This window comes from Trifolium pratense, linkage group LG7, assembly GCF_020283565.1.
Source record: "Trifolium pratense cultivar HEN17-A07 linkage group LG7, ARS_RC_1.1, whole genome shotgun sequence".
Taxonomy (NCBI): domain Eukaryota; kingdom Viridiplantae; phylum Streptophyta; class Magnoliopsida; order Fabales; family Fabaceae; genus Trifolium; species Trifolium pratense.
The window spans coordinates 49524430-49550962 of NC_060065.1; the positions used below are offsets into that span (position 1 = coordinate 49524430).

Sequence of the window (26533 nt, forward strand, 5' to 3'; positions counted from 1 at the left end):
GCATTGGCCCCATCAGGTCTATGTGCAGTAATTCTAGAACCCTTGTTGTGGTAAGATGTTGCAACTTTGGATGCGACATCTTTGTCTGCTTCCCTACTTGACATTCTCCACATATACTTCCTTCCTCAATTTTGAGTTTTGGAAGACCTCTGATTGCCTCTTTAGCTATTGCCTTCTTCATGCCTTTGAGGTGCAGGTGGCCAAGTTTTTGGTGCCACAACTTTACCTCATCTTCTTTACTAATAAGACATGTTGGTACATCTTCTTCTTTAGGGATCCAGAGATAGCAGTTGTCTCTTGACCTTACTCCTTTCATCAACAGCTCTCCTTGCTCGTTTGTAACTAGGCATTCAGCTTTTGTGAAGTTAACTTTCATGCCTTGATCACAAAGTTGGCTTATGCTGATTAGATTAGCTTTAAGCCCTTTTACAAGCAGCACATTATCTAGCTTTGGTAAGCCATGGTTTGCAAGTTTACCAACTCCCTTGATCTCTCCTTTGGCTCCATCTCCAAATGTTACAAAACTGGTAGCATATGACTTCAAGTCTTCAAGATAGTGTTCAACACCTGTCATGTGTCTAGAACAGCCACTATCAAAGTACCATGTTTCTCATGAAGAAGCTCTCAAGGATGTATGAGCTATTAGACCTGTGATCTTCTTCTTTTCTCTCCATTCCTGTCTTGTTGTAACATTAGGAAAGACAGGAGTATAGAATTCTTGATGAACTCTCCTTAGATATCCGTGCAGCCTATAGCAGAAAGGCCTAATATGTCCTTTCCTTCCACAATGATGACATGTCCAGTTATAGAACCTGGGCACAGGTTGTTCCATCAGATGTTGCGACAATCCTCCTGACACAAACGTGTTGTTGATTGGAGTATGTATAGTGGCATTGTTGAACTTCATCTGTTGCTTTACTCTTTCATGTTCAAAACCAATGGGCTTAGGTTTCCCGTAGTTTTGTTTTTGTAACATCTCCTCAAAGGCATCAGTACCTTTGGTCATCATTTTAGCCACTTTTGTGACTTGATCCAAGTCAGCATTTAACTTGGTCACTTCTTTACCTTGTTTAGCAACTTTACACAGGAGGTTAGACTTCTCCATTTCCAACTGTCGAATTTGACTACTCTGATCTTCAACCTTAATGTTGAGATTATTGATGTTCATGAGTAAATCATTTCTCTCAGCTTGTAGTTTGCCATTGATCTTCTTTTGTTTCTCCAATGCTTTGCAGACTTCTATACTTCTATTATGAAGATCTTTGTAAGTAGCAGCTAGTTCCTCATAAGTTACCTCCTCATCACATGATTCTGAGTCAGATACACAAACTCCTGTTAAAGCATTAACAAATTTGGCAGATTCTTCCTCTTCTGAATCTGTATCAGACCATGAAACCACAAGACTTTTCTTTTGCCTTTTTAGAAAGGTTGGACATTCAGGTCTGATATGGCCAAAACCTTCACATTCATGGCATTTCACTCATCTTTCATCTTCATTTGCCTTTGACTGTTTGTTGTTGTTGAATCGACCATTTGGCTTGGACCTTTGATCTACTTTCTTCATCAACTTGTTGAATTGTCTCCCTAGCATAGCCATAGACTCAGCTAAGCTTTCTTCTCCTTCAGATTCAACTTGTAAGTCATCAGCAGTGCTTTTTGAAGAAAAGGCTAGATTCTTATCTTTCTTCTCATTCCTCCTGTTCAAGCCAATTTCATAGGTCTGAAGTGATCCTATGAGTTCATCTAAGTTTAGGCTGGAGAGATCATGAGCCTCCTCAATGGCTGTCACCTTCATATCAAATCTTTTAGGCAAAGATCTGAGAATTTTTCCCACTAACTCCTCATCTGAGATAGGTTTTCCAAGCGCATCAAATGAATTTGCGAAATCAAGCACATTCATTTGAAAGTCATGAATGGTTTCTTCCTCCTTCATTCTGAGATTCTCAAAATTAGTTTTGAGCATCTGAAGCTTAGATAGCTTAACTTTTGATGTTCCTTCATGAGCTTTTCTCAGAATTTCCCAGGCATGCTTAGCAGTGATACATCTCTTAACAAGCCTGAACATGTTAGCATCCACACCATTGAAAATTGCATACAAGGCTTTGGAGTTGCCAAGTGCCAGATCATCCTCCTCTTTAGTCCATTCATCATGTGGCTTCTTAACATCAGTTTTATTGCCATCTTTGTCAAGAACCATTGGTGGTTCCCATCCACGTAACACAGCCTTCCATGTCCTGCTGTCAATTGATTTTATGAAAGCCTCCATACGAGATTTCCAATAATCATAGTTCTCAGGACCTGTCAGTAAAGGGGGTTTAGACACTGACCCTCCTTCTTTATCCATTGTATCAGAAAGTACTTTCCCTGGAGCTCACCCAAAATAACAGAACAGGGTGCCTGCTCTGATGCCAATTGAAATTCTGGTATCACTAGAATGACGTTGCCTAAGATGTCCCAACAACTACTTTGTGAATAATGTTATTTTCTATTGTTGGCACATCTTATATAATATATAAAAACTGACAGAGAATAAAAATGACACAAGTAATTGTTAACCCAGTTCAGCCAACTGCCTACTCTGGGGGATACCAATCCAGGAAGGAAATCCACTAATAGCTCTAGTTACTAAGACCTCCAGCAAACCCTAGGATTTACGCCTTAAACTAAGACCTCCAGCAAACCCTTGGTTTACGCCTTATAACCTCGACACTACTCATGCAACTTCTGCCTAGGAACTCCTAGACATGAGATCCCATCTCACTTCCACTCACACAACACAACCTGTGTTGATTATACAATGTTAGGAATGATGTGGCGACAACTTGCCAAGACAACACTTCACTTTTGCTTAAAAGCTTCAAGTGAATCACACACGGTAAACTCCGTACTTCAAAGCTTAGGAGTCACCTTAAAATAATAAACTACTTCTTAACTCGTGTTATAGAATCCACAAGCAAGAATTACAATCAAACAATAAAAGACTCAACAAAGACTCAATATGTGTAACTAATATTTTTCAATGAGATACTTAGTCTTGAGCTTGGTCTTCGTATATATAGTGATTAGGCACGCTCCTCTTTCTCCACAAATGCTCAGACGCTCCTTGAGAATCATAAAGGATGATCTGATATTTTTTCAATCTTCATTAAGGATATATCAAGACTTTCCAAAAATGTTTAAAGGACTTTATATGATAGGATAAGTCATCCAGCTATTTCATTAAGTTTGTCTTATCCTTAAAACTCCTGATCAGATCAAATCTCCATTAAGCGTGCTCTTTAAGTGGATTTCCATAAATAGCAGATGCTCTCATAAATGCGCGAGATTTCCTTGAATAAATATGATGTTGTAACATGTTTTCCAACATCTTGTTAGTATATTTGTTTTAGCAAAATTAAGCCAATTCAAATATCCAACAGTCATCCTCGCAGATGTATTTGTAATTTCGATACATTTAGGTACTATAGTCATAGTGGCACAACCTCGTGCATTTAGTGACCAAAATGACTGTTTACTAGTTGCGTAACTTTAGGGTGCATACTTGTATCAATTTATAAAACAATGTTTATGATCCACGCAGATCTCTCACAGTGGAAAGTGGCCTAATCGATCCTAAAGTCAATGTTCCTGCACTGCTGATCATGGGTGAGGAAGACTATTGCTTCAAGTTTCCTGGCATGGAAGACTACATCAGAAGTGGGGTGGTGAAAAATTTTGTACCAAACTTGGAAACTATATATATTCCAGAAGGAAGCCATTTTGTTCATGAACAATTCCCAGAGAAAGTGAACAAGCTCATCATTGAATTCCTTGACAAACAAACTATCTGAATGACAGATAATTCCCTTGTGCTTGTGTGGTTTGAGTGTGATTTCTATTCTGTGCATTGTACCTCCCATTCCAATAAGTGATTTGAGCAAGAACTCTGTAGGATTTTATTCTACAATCATAAACATTTTCTACAATGAGATTCCTTTTAATTTGGCAAATATTAGTTAATATTCTGTTGTAGGCGAGGACCACACTATCTTTCTCCTAATCACTTTACTCCGTAACTATCTGGATCCAATCATCGAACCAATCTTATATCTAACGGTCCACAATGAGATAAAAAGGATTACAATCATAATTTGAGGACTTTTTGAAGAATGAAATTTGATGATCTATCTATAAAAAACTCAATAATCATTGTTACAACAGAAACCATTGCCCAGTTTCTTTCTAATTTAATTTCTGCTGCAGTTTACTTTCACAAGTTTCAAAGAGAAATGCTAATAATACACACTTTTGAACAATAACTGGTGCTTAAAGTTAAAGTAAAATAAAGACACCTAGATTTCATCCCTAAGATAATTGCACAGTGAAATGGTTGCATTGAAAACTAACTAAAACAAACAAAAGTCTTAACTCATAGCTAATAAACTGCCAAATCAGTATACCGCGTTTGAATTGATGAGTTTACTTATAAAGTCATGTGGATGTAATTCATTCTATAGTCTATACATTTGTCAAACAAGTATATACTTTAGCATTTTTTAGCAACCACTCATTCCCTTATCATAACATTTATTAAACCTCACACATGTAACATCTTATATTTAATATTCAATAAACACAATTTGGCAACACTTTCTCTTTCAATCTCAGTCCTTTCCAAATGCCTCAACTTAAGCTACTTTTCATTCTTCTTCACACTGTAAACATAATTATATGTTGTGTTTCCACTACTGAATTTGTCTATAATACAAACTTCAACTCAACAAATATTAGCCTATATGGAAATGCAACCATTCAAAATTCCATTCTTACTCTCCTTAATGATACTTCCACTTCCTTCTCAATAGCTCGTGCTTTTTACCCTCACAAAGTACCTACAAAACCACCAAACTCTTCCACACTTCTCCCCTTTGCTACTTCCTTCATTTTCGCGGTTTCCCCTACCAAACACTTTATCCCAGGACATGGCTTTGCCTTCATATTCACATCTTCAAGAGATCTAAATGGAACAACATCAACCGAGTATATCGGTTTACTCAATTTCAACAATGATGGTAACTCTAACAACCATGTTTTTGGAGTTGAATTTGATATTGTTAAAAACGAACAATTCAACGATACAAATGATAATCATGTTGGTATTGACGTAAACTCGCTTACATCTTTAACTTCACATGAGGCTGGCTACTGGGGTGGAAAATATGGCAATGAATTTAAGGTGTTGAAGATGAAAAGTGGAGAAAACTATCAAGTATGGATTGAGTTTAACCATTCTCGTCTAAACGTTACAATGGCTCGGGCAGGGCGAAAGAGGCCTCATGTGCCTCTTATCAGTATGAATCTTAACCTTTCTGGGGTTCTTATGGATGAAACTTATGTTGGATTCTGTGCAGCCAATGGGGTGAAAAAAGATAGTGTTAAGATTCTTGCTTGGAGCTATAGTAATAAGAATTTTTCAATTGGTGATGCTTTAGTTACACACAACTTGGCTTCATTTGTCCCTCAAAAAGGATGGTTTTCTGGAGGAAATGCTATAGCTGTAGAAATAACTAGTGTTGTGTGTGTATTAATTATCATTGGTTGTGCTGCGTTATTCATTCTCTATAGGGGAAATAAAGAAGAAGAGATTGAAGATTGGGAAATAGAGTATTGGCCACATAGGATTAGTTTCCAAGAGATTCATGCAGCAACAGGAGGGTTCTCTGAAGAGAATGTGGTTTATGTAACAGGGAACAAAAGTGTACATAAAGGGATGTTGCAAGGAGTTGAAGTCGCGGTCAAGAGAATCCCTCACCAAAGAGAAGGGATGAGAGAGTTTTTGGCTGAGGTTTCAAGCATAGGAAGATTGAAACACAGAAATTTAGTAGGATTTCGAGGTTGGTGCAAAGAAGACAAAGAAAACTTGATTCTAGTGTATGATTTCATGAACAATGGAAGTTTAGACAAATGGATATTTGAGTGCGAAGAAGGAAAGATGCTAACATGGGAAGAGAGGGTTAAAGTTTTGAAAAATGTAGCCGTGGGGATTCTATACATGCATGAAGATTGGGAAGTTACGGTCTTGCATAGGGATATCAAAGCAAGCAATGTTCTACTTGACAAGGACATGAATGCTAGATTGGGGGATTTTGGTTTGGCTCTTATGCATGAGCATCATGGAGAAGTGGCTAGTACAACGAAAATACTAGGGACATTAGGATACATTGCTCCGGAAGTGATTCAAATAGGAAGAGCGTCGACTATGTCTGATGTGTTTGGCTTTGGAATATTGGTCTTGGAAGTAATTTGCGGACGAAGACCTATTGAAGAACATAAGCCAGGGCTAATCGAATGGGTGGAGTCCCTAATGGTGCTCGATCAATTGCACAATGCTATTGATGAAAGGTTAAAGAAAAAAGGAGGATACCCTATTGAGGAAGCTGAGAGACTGCTACATTTGGGTTTGTTGTGTTCAAATTCAGACCCTAGTGTTAGACCAACAATGAGACAGATTGTGAAAATGTTGGAGGGAGATGTCGACAGCATCGAATCTGATGAAGAAAATATGGAAACAAGTTTGCTTAGAAGAATAAAATCAGCTGCAATGTGGCCTAGAACTGAAAGTGGACTTCAAAACAAAGATCACCCTACTTTTGAAGAAGTTCTAATGTTCCGTTATAATTCTAAGTCGTCTACAAGTGGCTCAAGTTCCATTCCGCAAGGACCACAATCAGATTCAGATATCATTCGAGATGGACCATAATGTCACACTAAGTGAAGAATATTCAAGGTCTTAAGCTCATTTGGAGTTGGTTTGTGTACATCACAAAAGCATGCAAGTTGCACTATCCCCTGAGTTAATTGATTTCTGCTATAAGTTTTTGACATATTTCATAAAATTTTGTGTATTTAAAAGGCCAAAATTCTGTGCAAAATTGTATAATGTCATCAGAAGATGTATACTTTTGTAAACACCACTTTGATGCATTGATATATTTGTATGTGTCCATATGTTTGATTCTAAAGGAAAATATTTTTGAACTGACAATGGTAATTCAAATATGATGCATTTTGCAAGAGTTTAGATTAAAAAGTTTTGCGGTCTCCACTCTCCACAACATCATTGCAACCGCATTGGATGCATTTTCCAGCATTTTGTTGCAATAACCAGAGTTTAAAACAATGCTTATCTCATAAATGCTTATGTATAAGCTTTTCTATAACAAAAGATACAATCAAATCAAATTGTTTTCATATAATCTATAAACCGTTTTATAAGCTACCTAGGAGAGCTGATGGAAATAAGCTAAAAACAGCTTATGGACATGTCATAAGTTGGAGCACAAAAATCTGTAACAGTAACAACTCGACTATTTCTTTCCCAATTTAAACCCTAAATTTCACAATTTCTAATTAAAAGAGATTGTGCATGGTAGTTCTAGAGCACAATTTATTGAAGGAAATTTGCAGCAATGGATTGAGTTTAATATGGGGAATACGAGTGGCACAAAAGCTTGATTTGGATTGGAGAAATAAGTAACACCACTATGATGACCAACTGATTTATCCTATCATGTAAGTTGACCCTAAGTTAAAGAGTTATGACTTATGAAAATAAGTTATACAAATAAATAATTTTGTGTTAATTCATAATTTTCACCAACAAAAATTGTATTTTATAAGTTATTTTATCATAAATTACCTTAAAAAACTTATAATAATACATAAAAATTTATTTATTTACATAAGTTGTTATGTATAAGCTTAAAAATAAGTCAATCAAAAAGGGTCCTTAGAGGTCCAAAATTAAGTCTCACAAAGAGAAAAAAATTAACATAGTGGAGAAAGTACAATTTTATAATGCACAACTTTGATTATTAATATTTTTAATTATATATTATTCAAAATTAGGATGTTCAAATGTGAAGCATCTTGTTAGAGGAAATTAGGATGTTCTGCTATAGTTTTGATAAAACTAAGTTTATATGCATGCTTTGTAGTTCAAGCAATGTAAAACATCGTTACAGCATTAATTAGTATTGAACATCATGTCAAAATAAAAGCCTTGGAAGGGTCATAAATCACAGTTAGTAGTTCAAAATTCAAGTCATAGAAATTTATCTTTTAGCATCAAAATTCTGAATCATATCATGCTAGAAATGTATTCCTTCAAATGTCTGTCCAAACTGCCAATTTGCAGTTGCAACGTTGTAAGATGTGATTGTTTTTCCACTTTTGATATTCACCTCAAAGGATAGAGGCTGTTGTTGAATATTCACATTGCAATGCCAATTTTGTCCCCAATTCCTTATCCAACCCACATTGGTAATCATATTCACACCAGCAAAAAATTATAACTTCCACTCATTGTGAATTTCTGCATAATATTCACACCAGCAAAAAAATTTCACTTGTAAAACCCATATGCCTAGCCTAAGCATTAAGAAAGGACTTAGGTTCTATTTGGACAAATAGTTTAGTTAAGCAGTTGTAACATAAGCGCTTATAATTTTAAATTGCGGTCTGCAGCAATTGCAGCCCAAGTTTAAAGAATTTTGTGGTCTCCACAACAGTATTGCAATGGCAATTTAAACCGCATGAACCTCATTTTCCAGCATTTTGCCAAAATATAAAGGTTAGCACCACAAACGCCATTTAATACAAAGCTTACAAGTGCTTATTTATAAGCTATTTTTATGGAAAAAGATAAAATAAAGTCAATTGTTTTCATATAGGCAGTTTAATAAACTAAAAACAGCTTATGGACGACATTGCCGTAGGTTGTTTACATAAGTTCTCTCTATCAGTCTCACAAGTACGTATCAAAATAGTTAAATAGACCCTTAGTCAATCAATTTGTCACGTTGAAGCAATATTTTTTGTACCTTCTATATTGAACTGGCACTATATCAGATTTTCTATTGGCAATTTCAGCAAATGCAGCTTCTGACATCTCAAAATGTTCATATGGAGAATTACACCATTCACCATAATCAGCTGAAAATCCATAATTCGGTGCACAAAAATCAGTAACAGTAACAACTACAGAAGGACTTCCAATCAAACACCATAAGATATGATCAACACATCTAATCTCATAGCTAGCCCCACAAGTACTACCTCTATTGAACAAAATGGTGCTTAATCCAGTACTATATTTTCCATAATCAACCTTGTGAATGTCTCCATAACAACAAGCTCCTCCTATAATCAATACTCAACTAACCACATTTTCAAAACTCAAAAGTGATTATATAGACGAACTTATGCTAAGATTAGAGAAAGAGAAATTAATACCTCTTATGAGAGAACTATCTTTATCTTTGATGTATGTTGCAGTTGCAGATTTCCATACTTCATCTTTGTAAGAAGCAACCTTGCATGCCAGTTGTAAAATCAGTTAGAGAAATGAAGATTGTAAAACACCCACCCATGTTAGACAAAAAGAACAGTTTTTTCTTTGAATGGAAACAATAACACTAAACAATGGAAGACTATAGAGACTAATATATAGTCATAGATGTAGACCTATGCATTTATTATTATTATTATTATTATTTTTATTATTATTATTATTATTATTTTTTGCAAAAATCGAATATCCTCTGCGCGCAACTACAGAGACTAATCTCTCGAGTCTTGTGAGACCCAAATGTATGGCAAACTCTTCCCAAGAGTTTTAACACCATTGCATGCCAAAGGCAGGGATCGAACCCAAAACCTAGATTAAGTTAAAAGAGACAAGTATCATCTCATACTTTAAGATATATTTTTTTCTATTAATTTTAGAGAAAGAGAATATCACAACAAATTAATGGTCACCTGTGGACCATATACTAGAGGCTCAATGGTCATTAATTAGATAGAAGTAATAGAAGGATTGCTACAAGCAAATCTAAAAACTCTTCTTAAGCTGCCAAATTAGAATATCGTATTTGAATTTATGGCTTGATCGACCTATAAAGTCATGTATACGTACTTCACTCTTCATTTTTCAAACAAGAAAACCTCAAAAATCTTTAGCATTTTTTACCAACCACTCATTCCAATATCCTTCTAGAAACTAACACTCATGTAACATACTATTCAATCTTATATTCAATATTCAATCTTATATTCAACATTGCATAAAACTCAATTTGGCAATAGTTTCTATTTCATTCTTAATGTCTTTCCCAATGCTTCAACTTAAGCAACTTCTCATTCTTCTCCACACTGTAACCATAATTATATGTTGTGTTTCCACTACTGAATTTGTCTATAATACAAACTTCAACTCAACAAACATTGTGCTATATGGAAATGCAACCATTCAAAATTCCATTCTCACTCTCACTAATGGCACTTATTTCTCTATAGGCCGTGCTTTTTACCCTCAAAAAGTATCAACCAAATCACCCAACTCTTCCACTCTTCTCCCCTTTGCTACTTCCTTCATTTTCTCAGTTGCCCCCATAAAAAAAGTTCTCCCAGGACATGGCTTTGCCTTCATATTCACACCTTCAAGAGGTCTAAATGGAACAATATCAAACGAATATATCGGTCTCTTCAATTTGACCAATGAAGGCAATCTTAACAACCATGTTTTTGGAGTTGAATTCGATATAGTTAGAAACGAAGAATTCAACGATATAAATGGTAATCATATTGGTATCGACGTAAACTCGCTAAAATCCTTAACTTCACATGAGGCTGGCTACTGGGGTGGAAAATATGACAATGAGTTTAAGGTGTTGAACATTAAAAGTGGTGAAAATTATCAAGTTTGGATTGAATTTATGCACTCTAAGATAAACGTTACTATGGCTCCGGCAGGACAAAATAGGCCTCAAGTTCCTCTCATCAGTATGAATGTTAACCTTACTGGGGTTCTTGTGGATGAAACATACGTTGGATTCAGTGCAGCCACAGGGCAAATAGTAGACAGTAGTAAGATTCTTGCTTGGAGCTTTAGTAATACAAATTTTTCAATAGGTGATGCTTTAGTGACACACAACTTGCCGACATTTATTCCTCATAAGGGATGGTTTTCTAGAGCAAAAGCTTTACTTTTAGTGGCCACCGGTGTTGTTTTTGTCTTAATAATCATCTGTTGCAGTAGTATAGTTGTTTTCATTCTATATAGGGGGGGAAAGGGAGAGGGAGAAATTGAAGCGTGGGAACTAGAGTATTGGCCACATAGAATTGGTTTCCAAGAGATTCATGCAGCAACAAGAGGATTCTCTGAAGAGAATGTGGTTGCTATAGGAGGGAACAAAAGTGTGTATAAAGGGATTTTGCAAGGAGTTGAAGTCGCGGTTAAGAGAATCCCTCAAGAAAGCAAAGGAATGAGAGAGTTTTTGGCAGAGGTTTCAAGCCTAGGAAGATTGAAACATAGAAGTTTAGTAGGATTTAGAGGTTGGTGCAAAAAAGAGAATGGAAACTTGATTCTCGTTTATGACTTCATGAATAATGGCAGTTTAGACAAATGGATCTTTGAGTGTGAAGAAGGAAAGATGATGGCATGGCAAGAGAGGATTCAAGTTTTGAAAAATGTAGCCGCAGGGATTCAATACCTGCACGAAGGTTGGGAAGTTAAGGTCTTGCATAGGGACATCAAAGCAAGCAATGTTCTACTTGACAAGGACATGAATGCCAGATTGGGGGATTTTGGATTGGCTCTTATGCATGAGCATCATGGACAAGTGGCTAGTACAACGAAAGTACTAGGGACATTAGGATACATTGCTCCAGAAGTTATTCGGACAGGAAGAGCGTCGACTATGTCTGATGTGTTTGGTTTTGGAATATTGGTGTTGGAAGTAGTTTGTGGGCGAAGACCTATTGAAGAACATAAACCAGGACTAGTTGAATGGGTGGAGTCCCTAATGGTTGTTGGACAATTGCACAATGCTATTGATGAAAGGTTGAAGTCTAAAGGAGGATACCCTATTGAGGAAGCTGAGAGATTACTTCATTTGGGTTTGTTGTGTTCAAATTCAAACCCTGGTGTTAGACCAATAATGAGGCAGGTTGTGAAAATGTTGGAGGGAGAAATGTACAACACTGAATCTGATGAAGAAAATATGGAGAAAGGTTTACTTCGAAGAATAAAATCAGCTGCAATGTGGACTAGAACTGAAAGTGGACTTCAATACAAAAATCACCCTACTTTTGAAGATATTAAAATGTTTAGTTATAAATCTGAGAGAACTACAAGTGGCTCAAGTTCCATTCCACAAGGATCATAATCAGAATCGGATTCAGATATCAGTCGGGAAGGCTGGCAATGTTGTAGATTTTAGATTATTCATTATGTTGCACTGAGTGAAGAATAATATTCGAGGTCTTAGCTTATTATGAGTTGGATTGTGTAAACTACCAAACCATGGAAGTTAATTGTTTTCTACTATAAGTTTTATATATTTCAGAAAATGTTGTATATTTATAAGGACATAATTCTGTGCAAAATTGCATAAGGTCGTTAGAGGATGTATGAAATTGAAACATAGAAAAGAAAAATAATACTATTGTAAACACTACTTTGATGCATGATGCATCTATAGATTTGTATGTTTTTGTATATTTGTTTCTAAAGCTACATATTGCTGAAATGACAATGGTAATTCAAATGTGAAGCATCATGTTAGAGAATATTAGAATGCATTCTGCAATAGTTTTAATAAAACTAAGTTTATATGCATGCTTTGTAGTTCAAGCAATCTAGAACATCATTACAGCATTAGTATTGAACATCGTGTCAAAATAAAGAAGTCTTAGGTTCTGTTTGGACAAATAGTTTAGTTAAGCACTTATATAATTTTAAATTGCAGTCTTCAGCAGCAATTGCATCCCTAGTTTAAAGAATTGCTATGGCACAGGGCTTGCCTATGAGCACACTGCAGAATTGCTTGGCTTGCTCGTCTTGATCAATTGAATGAAAAGAATGAAAAGGGAATAATAGTGCGTTGAAGAAGATGGTGAAGTATAGAGAAAAGAGTTTGTTTTATTCTTCCACATAGGGGCACAAAAAAATGGTTACAATGACTAATGAGGCACACATAGTATTTAAACTAGATTACCACACTTTGGTAACTCACTTAGATCCTAACTAACTTGTAACCAACCCTAACAAACTCAAAACTAACTCTAACTAACTACTCAAGTTTGTTAGCTCAACAAACTAACAAACTAGCTTGCCACCTAAGCAAGTAGTTACAACAAACTTTGGTTACTTGCACACCAAGTAACACTTTGGATATATGAATTACACAAATGAATCTTCTGAATTTCAACACTTTTGGGGTTCTTCCTTGCTATTAAAATAAACAACTTCAATATTATCAAACTAAATTTCTGAAAAAAGAAAAACGAATTTTGTGAAAGAAAAATCACAGACAATGGAAGGAGAATTATTTCACGAGTCTGAGGATTCAATTTGAGTCTCCGAAATTTGTTCTTAATGGAATTGAAGACCATGACTTGTTGGGTTATGAAATAAAAGGCAAAGTAATAACCTTACGAGGTTTTCATTTCAATATTTATAAATTGTGTTTTCTCATGGGTTTAATTTTCAAGAATTTGCTTCATAAAGATCCAAAATTTCATTCATTTTTTATTTTCTATGTTTACGAGTTTTTTGGATTTTGTTCAAGGGAAGGAAAAATTTTAGATTTAGATTTTTCATTTTCTGGAATTTTTGTATGTTTAGATGATGATGAACATAAAGAAGGAGAAGAGAGAAGAAGATGAAGAAAAATGAATAATAGGTGTTAGATTTGATACTGACAGACCATGCTAAAAATATGTTCCTTATTTGATCCAATGGTCAACAATTATCTTATAAAGTTGTGCATGCACAAATTTAACAATTTGTGCATTGTAGATGCCACCGAATTTACTACTGTATTTCTTCTCAAATGATGATTAGTTTCTATAAAATGATACACCCAACAAATCATAATAAAATAATATAATATAGTAAAATTTTATGTGATTATTTAAATATAATAATTTTTTTTGGTAGATAGACGAAATGACGTTCGACCTAATAATTTTGACATTTTTGTCGGTTGAACTAAAATTTGTGGATATTTAAATATATTTGTGGACTTTTTTTTTGACAAAATAGTTGTGGATATTTTATAATAAGTTTTTTGATAAATAATATATACATAAATATTGCCAAAAAATAAAGTCGTGAGTTTGCGGAAAAAAAAAATATGTGTGCAAAACTCTAAAAGAACCAAAGTTTTGGGACGGAGGGAGTAATCACTTTGTTTTTTTTTTTAAATAATATAATCACTTTGTATTTCAATATATCATATATAATATTGAATCTCAAATGAAATATATGATTCAAATAGTCATATTTAATATGTGAAAAAGAAAGAAAAAAATGAGAAAAATATTATTTCAAACCAAATATATTGATGGGCATATAGTTGTTTTATTTTTGTTATTAAAAGGCATATTAATGTGGTCATATTTAACTAATGAGAATGAGAGAAAATCAATTAAGTGTGAATTATCTAATATTTAAATTTTATTTTTATTTAAAATTAATAATAAATTAATTTTGTGATATTTTCTTTAATTAATATTCATAACACTTAAATTTCTAATTAAAAATAAAATTTTTAATTTCATATTACATTCAAAATTAAATAAGTTAAAATATATATTATATATGCTTATTTTAATTTGAAGTAAACTCTAGGATTTTACGAGTTGAATCTACTTTTCGATCCACTTAACCAAAACGAGTTGACGTAAAAGCTAAATTCTAACAACCTTGTTTAATTGGCCAGCATGCTCCTCTTGAAGCTACTGGAAGTGCTGAAGTTTCTGATGATCTCCAACATACGTCTAAGAAGTTATGTTCTTCCTCCCTCAGATGAGGTTGAGGTTGTTGTTCATCCTCCTTATGAAATTGTCGGTACTTCTGTAACACCCCAATTTTCGTTAGTTATTTTCGTTAGTGATTTTGAACAATAAACGGCGAAGATATATATGTTGACAATTCTAGCAAGTGTACTAGTTGTATCAAATAGTAAAATTATCGAACACAAGGATTGTGATTAACTGATAACAACGCAAATTAAACAATTACTTATGTAAACATTAAAGACATAATTGGGGTGGTTTTGCTTTTGTCAACTATGATTCATACAAAATTAAGCTTCAAATTGATTCACAAGTAAAAAGTAGGTTGGACCTTGATAACTCATTCATCCCTTAGTAAATTGGTAATCAAATTAATAACTCCATATGTGTTATGATGGATTACACGATGATGAATCTCAATCTCTTGAATCTTCATCCTCTCCATGGATCCCTAACTTCTAAGAATGATATATGGTTAATGGAGGCATTAATAGAGTTTTTTTGAACAAGTTAATAAAGAGAGTTAATCAATTATTGACAAACAATCCTAGTTCTAATTCCACTCCTATTCTCATAGTGATTTAAAATAGATTTTATATTAATATATGGATAGAAATATAGGTTCTCGTTTAAATAAAAAATAATCATTGTATAAGTAAAATATAGATTCCATAAAAACTACCAAAAAGTTAAAACAAAATATAGAGCTAGAACCCATTCTTCACACCATTGTTAGAGCTTCCACAATCAAGATCAAGCACTTTGAAGGAAGGATTGATCTTTTTAATAACATTTCTCCATGGAATCTTGCATGAAGATGATGGAATTTTCTCTGAATTCACCATATAAATTGTTCATGTAATCTCTTTTTAGTTGAATGAATTCATTTATCTTGAGTTATAAATGAATCCTTGAATGTAATGCAACAATCAACGAAAATTCATTTATTCATACTACAAGCTCTCTCTCCTCTTTGGAGGGGGCTACAATATGACTTCTTGATACAAATAATTGCACACTAAAAATCAACTACCTAGACATACAAATACAAAGTACAAACCACTATATATATATATATATATATATATATATATATATATATATATATATATATATAGCCTTATACACTCAACAGCTATCTCTCTCAATATATACTAGGGAGAGAAAATATAACATACAATTCCACGTATTAATTGATTCTGGATGTCCATTTGTCGACTTACATTACACACGACTAAATCAACTTTAAATAATCTTTATTGCTGATTTTACCGCTGATTTGATATCTGACAATCAAAATCACTGACTTGATTTTGCCTTATGGAACTTCAATAAGTATATAGCTTTATCTTAGTAAAAAATGCTTATATTATCATCTACTTATACTCCCTTTGGGAGTGAGCTTATTTAGTTAAGGAGAGAAATTTAAGCGAGAAGTATAAGTTGATTTTGGAGACCAATTAGATGGAATAACATCTTTAGCAGTAAGCCCTCTCCCAGTGGATGTACTTAGTCTAACAGAAAAAGGTCCTTTCAAAGGTCCTGCAATAATACACCAATTTGCACCCCATAGATGATTCATTTGTAGCCACTCACTTGACCCAGCCTGCATGTAAATTACCAAAAATATCCAAACACAATTAAAAAATAATAATTTTATTTTTAAAATTTGCATATAATTAAAGGGTTGATATTCTGATTCTGACCCACCTAACAAATATTATATGGAAGAAATTAATGTGTAACATAATTTTAGTTATAAGGTCCCATATGATCACATGCTAAGATTCATGAAAAGGAATTCAAACCATCAAGAAGAATATTGATTACCAATAGGCACCATTATATGAGGATAACATAACACTCTGGATTATATAGCATATGAGATAGATAAAAGGATATTTGAAAAAGTGGGCACTGCACGTGATAACTAGAGACATAATCCACAACATTTGGAATTGTACACACTGGCCATGGCCATATGCTATAGTGTACTTTGTTAATATACAATAATTGACACTAAAAAAGTAAATGACCACGATGCTTTAGTGCACGTTTAGGCAATTCCTTATTCTTTTAGCCATAAAAAAGAAAATCTTACTTTGGTATAGTATATCATATCAAAAATCTTTTTCAGTGGCATCTATTTTCAGTGGCGGATCCGGAACCCTGACTATTTTTCGGACACCACATGTGAATGTATTAGTTTATTAGAACAAAATTTTAATTAATTATGATTGATTGATAATATTGGGAGGAGTTTAGATTTTTTTTAGGAATAAACATATGGTGAAAAATTATATGTAAATAATTAATTAATATCAACAAATTAAGAGAAGAAAGGTGCATACTTCTTGTATGTGCATGGAGCCTATGTCACCATCTCCATCTTCAAACTCAACTAAAAGTGACAACCAATATGGTGTGGAGCCTTCATTAACTTGGAAAGCAATATTTTTGCCAGTGTATACACATGTTGTTCTGCAAAATACAACCATAAAGAACACAAAGGTGTTAGTAATAAAAATTCCCTTCCTTTTAAATCCACTTACTGAGCTAATGAGTAGCTTTAAGCTTTTAACATGCATGCCTTTTCATAAATTTATTTAATCCAAAAAAACTTTCAAGTAAAATAAAATACCAAAAGGGATTCTGTGCGGACAACAAAACAACACATTCAGGCGGTCATCATGTTTGACGCATGCACTTTGACTACGTGAATGCAGGTTTTTCTTACGGCGCCATGAAATCTTTGTTACTAGTTAGTAAGAATTTAATTTGATATCATATGATGAGAATGTACCTTCGGTAAACAATTGGGATTTCACCTTTATTTCTAAGTTGACCATTCTCGCCTTTAACAGCCATGTGACCAAAAGCAGCACCACTAAGGTCGAAGTGTGTTCTATCAGACGGGCAGCCAGGACATTCGTCTGTTATTATAACCGTCACTGCCCGCTTCGAGCATATGCTATGGTCCAAACACTTCACCTTATAACACTCCCCACACCCTTCTCCCTTCTTATACAACACTGGCCCCACTGCCCCTACTCTTGCCTTTAACGGCTTCACATCCACCAAACTACCATACCCACACGCCCCTCCTTAACAAAGCACAAATAATCATAAAACAAAATAAATTAACAACAATTAATAATGATATTTCTGTTACATTATTTAGGCTCTGTTCGATAAATATAGCTGATAAATCGATAAATGAGCAGATGTCAAATAAATTTATAGTTGAAAAAGTAAAATAAGTTAACTGGTATCATATAAATTTAACGATTTAAATAACTAATAAATATGTAAGGCATTAAAAGAAATATTTTTAACTAATATTTAATATTTTTCCAATAAGATACCAAGAATGAAATTGAGAGCGAAAAAATTATACACTATATTTTTCAAATATTTGAAATTGTAGCTTGTAAAAAAAAAACAAAGGCTATAAACTAGTAAAAAAGTTATAAGTTTGTGAATTATTTTTTATTAAATAGATCTTATTTGATTTTTTTTTTTAAGACATGTCTTATTTGATCTTGTCAACTTATAAGACTACAAGTTTCTGTTTTTTATCCATTAAATATAATATTACAACACAATATATGGTGTATATAAATTACAGTAATCTACTATGCTCTAAATAAGTATTCCCTCCATACGAAAATATAAGTAAAAATTGGTCAAAAAAAATAAAACTTATAAGACTACAAGTTTCTGTTTTTTATCCATTAAATATAATATTACAACACAATATATGGTGTATATAAATTACAGTAATCTACTATGCTCTAAATAAGTATTCCCTCCATACGAAAATATAAGCAAAAATTGGTCAAAAAAAATAAATGTATTTAGTATAAATCTTTAACCAAATATATACATATAGTTTCTTTAACTCATAGTCATAATTACTTATATTTTAGGACTGGGGAAATATATAAATAAAAAGTCATCATGAATTAGTTTAGTTGATAAGAACATTGTTATATGTAAAGGGTGGAGATGGAAAGTTTGAACTCCACACGGTCGACAATCCACTTATTTAAGGGTGAAATTCTGATCACTAAACTACTCGAAAAAACGGGAAAAAAAAAGAGTACGTAAATAAAACATAATTTAAAGTCATATAACTGTAGCTACTGCCTCTACTATTGTTTAGAAGTTGTTACCTGTGCTACCGTCTCCTTCAGCTTCACCATACCAAGTAGCAGTTCCAGGGTACCAATGTGTATCAAGGTGGACACTATGCTGACTCAGTCCCTGCACAAGTATAAAGCTGCAGAGGCTTGAAAAAAACAAGGCGGAGACACGGTGGTGCTTCATTTTGAGTGAACACAAAATTAAACAAAACGCCGCCGTAAATGTCAGCTCCGGCCTCCGGCAGAAAGCAGTTGGAAATGAAAAAACGGTTAATTGTGTCACCGACACTTCGCAGAGGTGGGAATTTTGGTTATGAGACCGTTAAAGGATTTTTGGTTATTTTATAGGCTAAAATTGCAATGCAAGAGGGTCCACTCCAACGAATATATTTTTGCCCTTATTATCCATTTTTAGGAGTATATTTACGTAAGGTGCCACTACGTTGGGTCCCACTGGCGGTTGAGGCGTTAATTCGCATGTGCGCTACGCAAATGTGTTTTTGTGTGAATACTGAATAGTATGCAGAACACATATGTAACAGAAAAATGGTTTTGTTCTTATTATAAAAAATAAAATGAAAGTTTTTTTTTTCTCTTTTCATTTGATACTACCAACCGTTGTTATAGTGTATGTTTGGTATTACGGTGAGTATGTTAGAATTACAGTGATTCAACGTAATTTTATAGAAGTTATTAAGTATAATTTTTGAAAAATTACGATAGGTTCCGATATATAATATGATAACAAGCATAGACATAGTTTTTGAGGAGACGGAAATGGTCAAACAAAACGAGGCAATAATGCTTTCATAAATATCTTGACAATTTTTGCAATTTTATATAGTGATAAATTTCAGTCATCTATTTAAGATTGATTCGTTCATACCATGCATGTTTTCAAAAAATAGTACTAAACAATCTTTCTTGTTGTTCAATATCGGATGATTGATTGAAATTAAATAGAATGGCACGCGGTAATTACATGCAATCTTATATTATGACTGGTATGTGTAATGTAACTAATTAAAAATCACATAAACTTATCCATAAATCTTATCAAAATTGTTAGGTTGCACACAATACTTTGTGTGTGAGTTTTCAAGGCCACTTAGGAAAATATTGTGACTTGAGTGGATAGATTGGATTGTATCTTGGCTTATTTGCTTGGTGAGATTGTGAATAATTTCTTTTAATTTCATTATTAAATATTAAGAATAAATAATTTGGTGCATTATTGGTTTTTAGTCAATATGTGCATTATTGGTTTTATTGAATAAAATTAGACAAAAGCCAATTAGCCAATCAATGACGATAATAAAACATGCAGATTCTTTAAAAAAAGTCAATTAGGCAATACTAATTAGATGCTAATATATTTTTGGACAACTTAATACGTACGGTCCACTATTTTTATTGTTCAAATTGCTAGAGTACTTATAAGTTATAATCGTGGATGCCATGTCACTCTAGTTGAGAAATTTGGGAGCAGGTTTGAGAATGAATATAAGACCATTAATTAACTATGTAATGAATAATAATTGTGGTAATTTGTTTTTAGTTTATTTAATGTATCCATAATAGTGGACCGATAATTATAGTCACTTTCAATAATTTACGTTGCTTCCGTAAGTGTAGGTTAATTATTATGGTATACTATGTAATTACGATAAGGATCATGTTAACATGTGTCGTTAGGGCACATGATAATTAAGGTTTTAAAAAAAGAAAATTACATTTAATATTAGAATAAAATTTAATGTTTAAGAAGTTAAATGTACAAGTTTCAAAATTTGTTTCTACTTTTACTTTCTTAACATGTGTCATTGGTGCATATGTTAATATTTTCCCGATTGATAATAAGGTGTAGTAGTAGTTAAGATCATTGATATAAACTGTGGTAACAGTGTAACACACCTGCTTGGAACTAATAATATTGGGAGGAAGGAATTCATTTTTCTTGATTCGTGAAGGTAAAGCAATGGAAGAGGGAGTTCTGTTCGTTGGCACTAACCCAAAAATGATTGTGTTTGGATTTTTTTTTTGGGTTATCTTTGAAATTATTTAAGTAATTTATTCAACAATGAAGCTATGAGCTTGTGAAATAAAATATAAGTTGTTGATGAAATAACTATTACCAAATATATCTCTTTTAGTCATTCGAACTTATAACTTAATTATAAGCTTATAAATTAATATATGAATCATTTTAACATGCGCTCTAAGGATCTAAGGACACATGATAAGATATTCAAATATAAAAAAATTAGTATTTAATAAGTTTGAAAATTTAATGCTTAAAACATTAAAAGATTACTAAAGTAGGCCTCACCATCACATTAGTTGTGTTTATTATGCATCCTAATAAAGTGTGTAGCATTCATCCATTTCACATACTCCTAGTAAAGGAAATAGTAAAGTGTATCACCTTATTATGAAAATCATTTCGAAATCTAAGGTTATTAAAAAAAGTAATAATTGTTGTCCCGGGAGCTTGCACCAAGAGATTACAAACAGACTCCTGATACATCAACAAGAAAACTCTACCGAATATGAGATTTTCAATTTAACAAAGTAATTGTGGTTTTATTGTGTTTTAGATATGAGATTTTCAGTTGACCAAAAAAAAAAGAAAAAGATACTGAGGTTTTCAAATAATCTTTGTCGAATAATATGTTGAATAGATATCATATTTTTTCCAGTCAGACAAACTTTTTTTATACACAAGAGTCATAAATTCACTTGCTTAAAAAGTTTAACTCTTATATTTATGAGAATATATTATGGGTCATGTTAAACAGTTCACTCAGTGTACTTGTTAAGCATACCAAAAATAGAAATAAAACATAAAGTTAATGTTGATAAAAATCAATTTTTTACACTTTCAATGCATTGATTGCACGAATTTCAAGACAAAATTTTCTTATTTATGTGTTTAACTAGTGCATCGGGTACACTATTTAATATTTTCTATATATTTTTTTTTGTAGAAAACATTTTCCATATATTATTGGTTAAAATAAAAATATTTTGAAAGAATGCTCTCACAATTAATGTTTTTATACCATTTCATATGAGATTTTTGTCTTTCTAACACCAGAAGTTGTGGATATTATGAAAAGTTCAAACGATCATGCATAATGATATGGTATCCCTAGATCAATGGAGTAGTTTTTCTAAATGATTAGTTTTGTCATACGAAATTACGAATAGGTTTATGAATAATGTTTAGCATGACTCATATCTTAAATATATAATATATATTTATTTTAAAATCAAAGAATGATCTAGCACTGTTTAGCACGTAATGTAAAACTTTCAAAAATTGTTTATATAATAAATGAACAACAAAAGAACAATTTTTCTTTTGGAAGATACGAAAAACAAATCTTAGGTGGGTTTTATTTCTTTTGGTGACAAATCTTAAAACAATTTTTTGTGATTAATTTATCTAAAATCGGCAATTCTGGAAGCTAGTGCCGACTATACTACTAGCAGACTGTTGCACACATGTGGGAGATGTACGACGGCATTGGACCTCAAAATTTTGAGGTTATAATATTATTTGTATATTATTTATACCTATAAAATATCATATGTATACTAATAGATTAATTTTTAGGCTCTACAATAATATAGTATGAGTATCAATAGATTAGTTATCTATACTCGTAAATATAATTCTAGTCCATTTTAATCTTTGCATAAAATTTAATCTTAGATTAGTATTACATGATAAGGATGCTATTTCATCTCATTTATAGTTTGGAAGTCTGCTAGTCTTTTCCTATTTATTAGTTTACATATGTTACAGTACTTTAAACGTTTATTAATGTTGTGAATTCGTATTGAATAATCACACCAATAATACTTTTGATGTGTGGAGCAAATCGAATAAGCAATCAAAACGTGGAAATAGCAATAATAATCACGAACAAAAGATAAGTAATAAAACTGTAAAGAACACGAAGCAATTGTTTACCCAGTTCAGTCAAAACCGACCTACTCTGGGGGAGAGAGCCATTCTCCGTTCCACTATCAATGAAAAGCTTGATTACAATGAGATTCTCAATTGGGTTACAAGAATTAGACTTCAACCCTAATTCTACCCTTTTCCCAAATCTCTTCCCGTGACCAAGAGATTTCAATGAAAGTGTTTCCCAAGGTGATAGAATGATTACCCAACCCTAGAGTCTTTACAAGATGTTTCTCTTATAACCCTAGTATGTATGTTGGCCTCAGAAACCCTAAAAATCAGAAAAAACGCATTGCCTATAAATAGGCTCGCGCAGGTTGCGCCTCGCGCAAACCTCACTGCGCCTCGCGCAGGAGGCAGTGGCTAAAGCTCCACCTGCATATCACAGCTGCGCCTCGCGCAGAATATCCTGCGCCTCGCGCAGGAGGCAGCAGCTTAACTTGTTTTTTTCTGATCATAATTTCAAGGCAATTACAACAATTCTCCACCTTGCCTTTAAATTGATGGTGATGCCAACTTCCCACCAACCATCATGTTGCTCTCTCCACTTGTTTACACCACACCCTCTTCGGACCCCGGAGTCTACCTCTCCGTGCTCCCGAAAAATGCTTGCCTCCAATTGCCCTTGGATTTTTAGGACAATACACAAGCTAAACCATACCCTCTTCAAACCCCGAATTGTAGCTTTCCGTACTCTTGAAGATATGCTTGCCTCCAACCAACCTTGGAATTTTTAGGTGGTTTCACAAGCTGCAACCTCAAACTCTCCTTGTGTCCAACTACCTCCAGCAGTCTAACATGTTACCAAGCTTGATCACCGTTGCTTCCACACAAGGTCTCCATAGCCATACCACTTTGGTATACCTCCACCTCAAACCGAGATTCCTCCACCAAAGCCTTAAACCGGTATATCCACTATGTCTTCCACCTTGTAACTGAGTATTCTTACCACCGCCTCTCCAGGCTGATGTTGAGTATTCTTCCACCGCCTCTCCAGGCCGATGTTGAGTATTATTACCACCGCCTCTCCAGGCTGATGTTGAGTATTATTACCACCGCCTCTCCAGGCTGATCAGCAAGCTATGAGTGTCAACTGGTGACTATGAGTGCTCCCGCACTCTCATAGCCTTCCTCCTCATCAACGGCAACATGAGCTGACGAACTACCGCTGCCCCTTCTCTGAGGACAGTCCTTCTTGAAGTGACCCGGATCCTGACAATAGAAGCATCTGAACTTGCCACCATTATCACCTATTGGCCTAGACTTTGACCCATATTTCTTCCCCTTTCCTCTACCGTCGTTCTCACTTCTATCCCTCATCACATTTAACCCTTCCGCACTATCATCAACCCTCAAGTCTCTCAACTTTGTCAACTCCTTGGTCCTCAAAGCTGATTGAACTTCATCCAATGTGATAGTACCTTCTTTGCCATAAAGCAACGCATCCTTGAGATTTTCAAGTGATTTGGGTAAAGCACACAACAAATGAAAGGCCTTGTCCTCGTCTTCCAAATTCACGTCAATGTTCGCCAAGTCGTCAATGATCTTGTTGAACTCTGAAAGTTGCTCCACCACAGGCTTGTTCTCCACCATTCGAAAGAAAAACAACCGTTCTTTCAAACAATGCTTATGTGCCAAAGACTTCGTCATATACAACGCATCCAGCTTGGTCCACATAGCCGCCGCAGTTTTTTCTTTAGCTACTTCCCTCAACACATTATCCGCGAGGCACAAGATAATGACACTCAAAGCCTTATCATTCATCTCGCTCTTTTCTGCGTTCGAGAGAGTATTTGGCATATTCGATATGCCCAACAATGCTTCAACACACTTTTGTTGTGTTAATATTGCACGTATCTTCACCTTCCACAAACCAAAGTCATTTTTACCGGTGAACTTCTCAATCTCCCACTTAGAACCCATGATACTTAATTCGTTTGATCCCTTGCCCCACGGTGGGCGCCAATTGTTGTGAATTCGTATTGAATAATCACACCAATAATACTTTTGATGTGTGGAGCAAATCGAATAAGCAATCAAAACGTGGAAATAGCAATAATAATCACGAACAAAAGATAAGTAATAAAACTGTAAAGAACACGAAGCAATTGTTTACCCAGTTCAGTCAAAACCGACCTACTCTGGGGGAGAGAGCCACTCTCCGTTCCACTATCAATGAAAAGCTTGATTACAATGAGATTCTCAATTGGGTTACAAGAATTAGACTTCAACCCTAATTCTACCCTTTTCCCAAATCTCTTCCCGTGACCAAGAGATTTCAATGAAAGTGTTTCCCAAGGTGATAGAATGATTACCCAACCCTAGAGTCTTTACAAGATGTTTCTCTTATAACCCTAGTATGTATGTTGGCCTCAGAAACCCTAAAAACCACCTAAAAATCAGAAAAAACGCATTGCCTATAAATAGGCTCGCGCAGGCTGCGCCTCGCGCAAACCTCACTGCGCCTCGCGCAGGAGGCAGTGGCTAAAGCTCCACCTGCATATCACAGCTGCGCCTCGCGCAGAATATCCTGCGCCTCGCGCAGGAGGCAGCAGCTTAACTTGTTTTTTTCTGATCATAATTTCAAGGCAATTACAACAATTGATTTGTATATAAATTAGTAGCAACTCTCCATGTAATATATTGAGTTTTTATTAATCAATAGAATGAGAATTACATCTCAATTCACCAGGCTCTGATATCAGATTAGCTCACTTCCGCTTTTCTTCCTTGAAACTACATGATGCAGATTCTCCCCTATATAATGATGAATCCGCTTTTAGACGTTTGATTGGACGCCTTTTGTATCTCACTACAACTCGCCCAGATATTGCCTTTGCTGTCCAACAACTTAGTCAGTTTGTTTCTCGTCCCCAAAACATTCATTTTCAGGCTGCTACTCGTGTATTAAAGTATCTAAAGAGTTGCCCATCAAAGGGACTTTTCTTCTCTGCCAATTCTCCTTTGAAGCTATCGGGGTTTGCTGACTCGGATTGGGCATCTTGCCCTACTACCCGTCGTTCTGTTTCTGGTTACTGTGTATTTATCGGTTCTTCTCTCATCTCTTGGAAATCAAAGAAACAATCTACGGTTTCTCGATCAAGTTCTGAAGCCGAATATCGCGCTCTTGCTAGTCTCTCTTGTGAATTGCAGTGGCTACAATATTTGTTTCGTGATCTACGTGTTAATTTTCCACAACCTGCGTCTGTCTACTGCGACAACAAATCTGCTATTTATCTTGCTCACAACCCCGCTTTCCATGAGAGAACTAAGCACATCGAAATTGATTGCCATGTGATCCGCGAGAAAATCCAGAGTGGACTCATTCATCTCCTTCCTATTCCTTCGTCTGCTCAACTTGCTGATGTGTTGACCAAACCGTTGTTGGCGCCCTCTTTTGGGTCATTAATTTCCAAGCTTGGCCTTTGTGACATACATAGTCCAGCTTGTGGGGGGATATTACATGATAAGGATGCTATTTCATCTCATTTATAGTTTGGAAGTCTGTTAGTCTTTTCCTATTTATTAGTTTACATATGTTACAGTACTTTAAAGGTTTATTGATTTGTATATA

At 34.3% G+C, this 26533-nt stretch overlaps 3 protein-coding genes and 1 pseudogene across 3 annotated transcripts; 2 read left to right on the forward strand and 2 right to left on the reverse strand.

Annotated features, from left to right (window-relative positions):
• Window positions 1-4497: 4497 nt before the first annotated feature.
• Window positions 4498-7017, forward strand: LOC123898997 (probable L-type lectin-domain containing receptor kinase VII.2). Its single transcript, XM_045950053.1, has one exon. It carries the CDS (start codon window positions 4658-4660, stop codon window positions 6737-6739), a length of 2082 nt encoding a protein of 693 aa, XP_045806009.1. The 5' UTR covers window positions 4498-4657; the 3' UTR covers window positions 6740-7017.
• Window positions 7018-8655: 1638 nt separating this feature from the next.
• On the reverse strand, window positions 8656-9809 carry LOC123896559 (annotated as a pseudogene).
• A 333-nt stretch (window positions 9810-10142) lies between these two features.
• LOC123896560 (probable L-type lectin-domain containing receptor kinase VII.2) lies at window positions 10143-12439 on the forward strand. The gene has a single exon (XM_045946934.1). It carries the CDS (start codon window positions 10143-10145, stop codon window positions 12204-12206), a length of 2064 nt encoding a protein of 687 aa, XP_045802890.1. The 3' UTR covers window positions 12207-12439.
• Window positions 12440-15881: 3442 nt separating this feature from the next.
• LOC123899574 (expansin-B3-like) lies at window positions 15882-19295 on the reverse strand. Its single transcript, XM_045950739.1, has 4 exons — window positions 19017-19295; window positions 17645-17945; window positions 17193-17322; window positions 15882-16447 (listed from the first exon to the last, which is right to left on the reverse strand). The coding sequence occupies exons 1-4, from the start codon at window positions 19168-19170 to the stop codon at window positions 16253-16255; spliced, it is 780 nt and encodes a 259-aa protein (XP_045806695.1). The 5' UTR covers window positions 19171-19295; the 3' UTR covers window positions 15882-16252.
• Between the last annotated feature and the right edge of the window lie 7238 nt (window positions 19296-26533).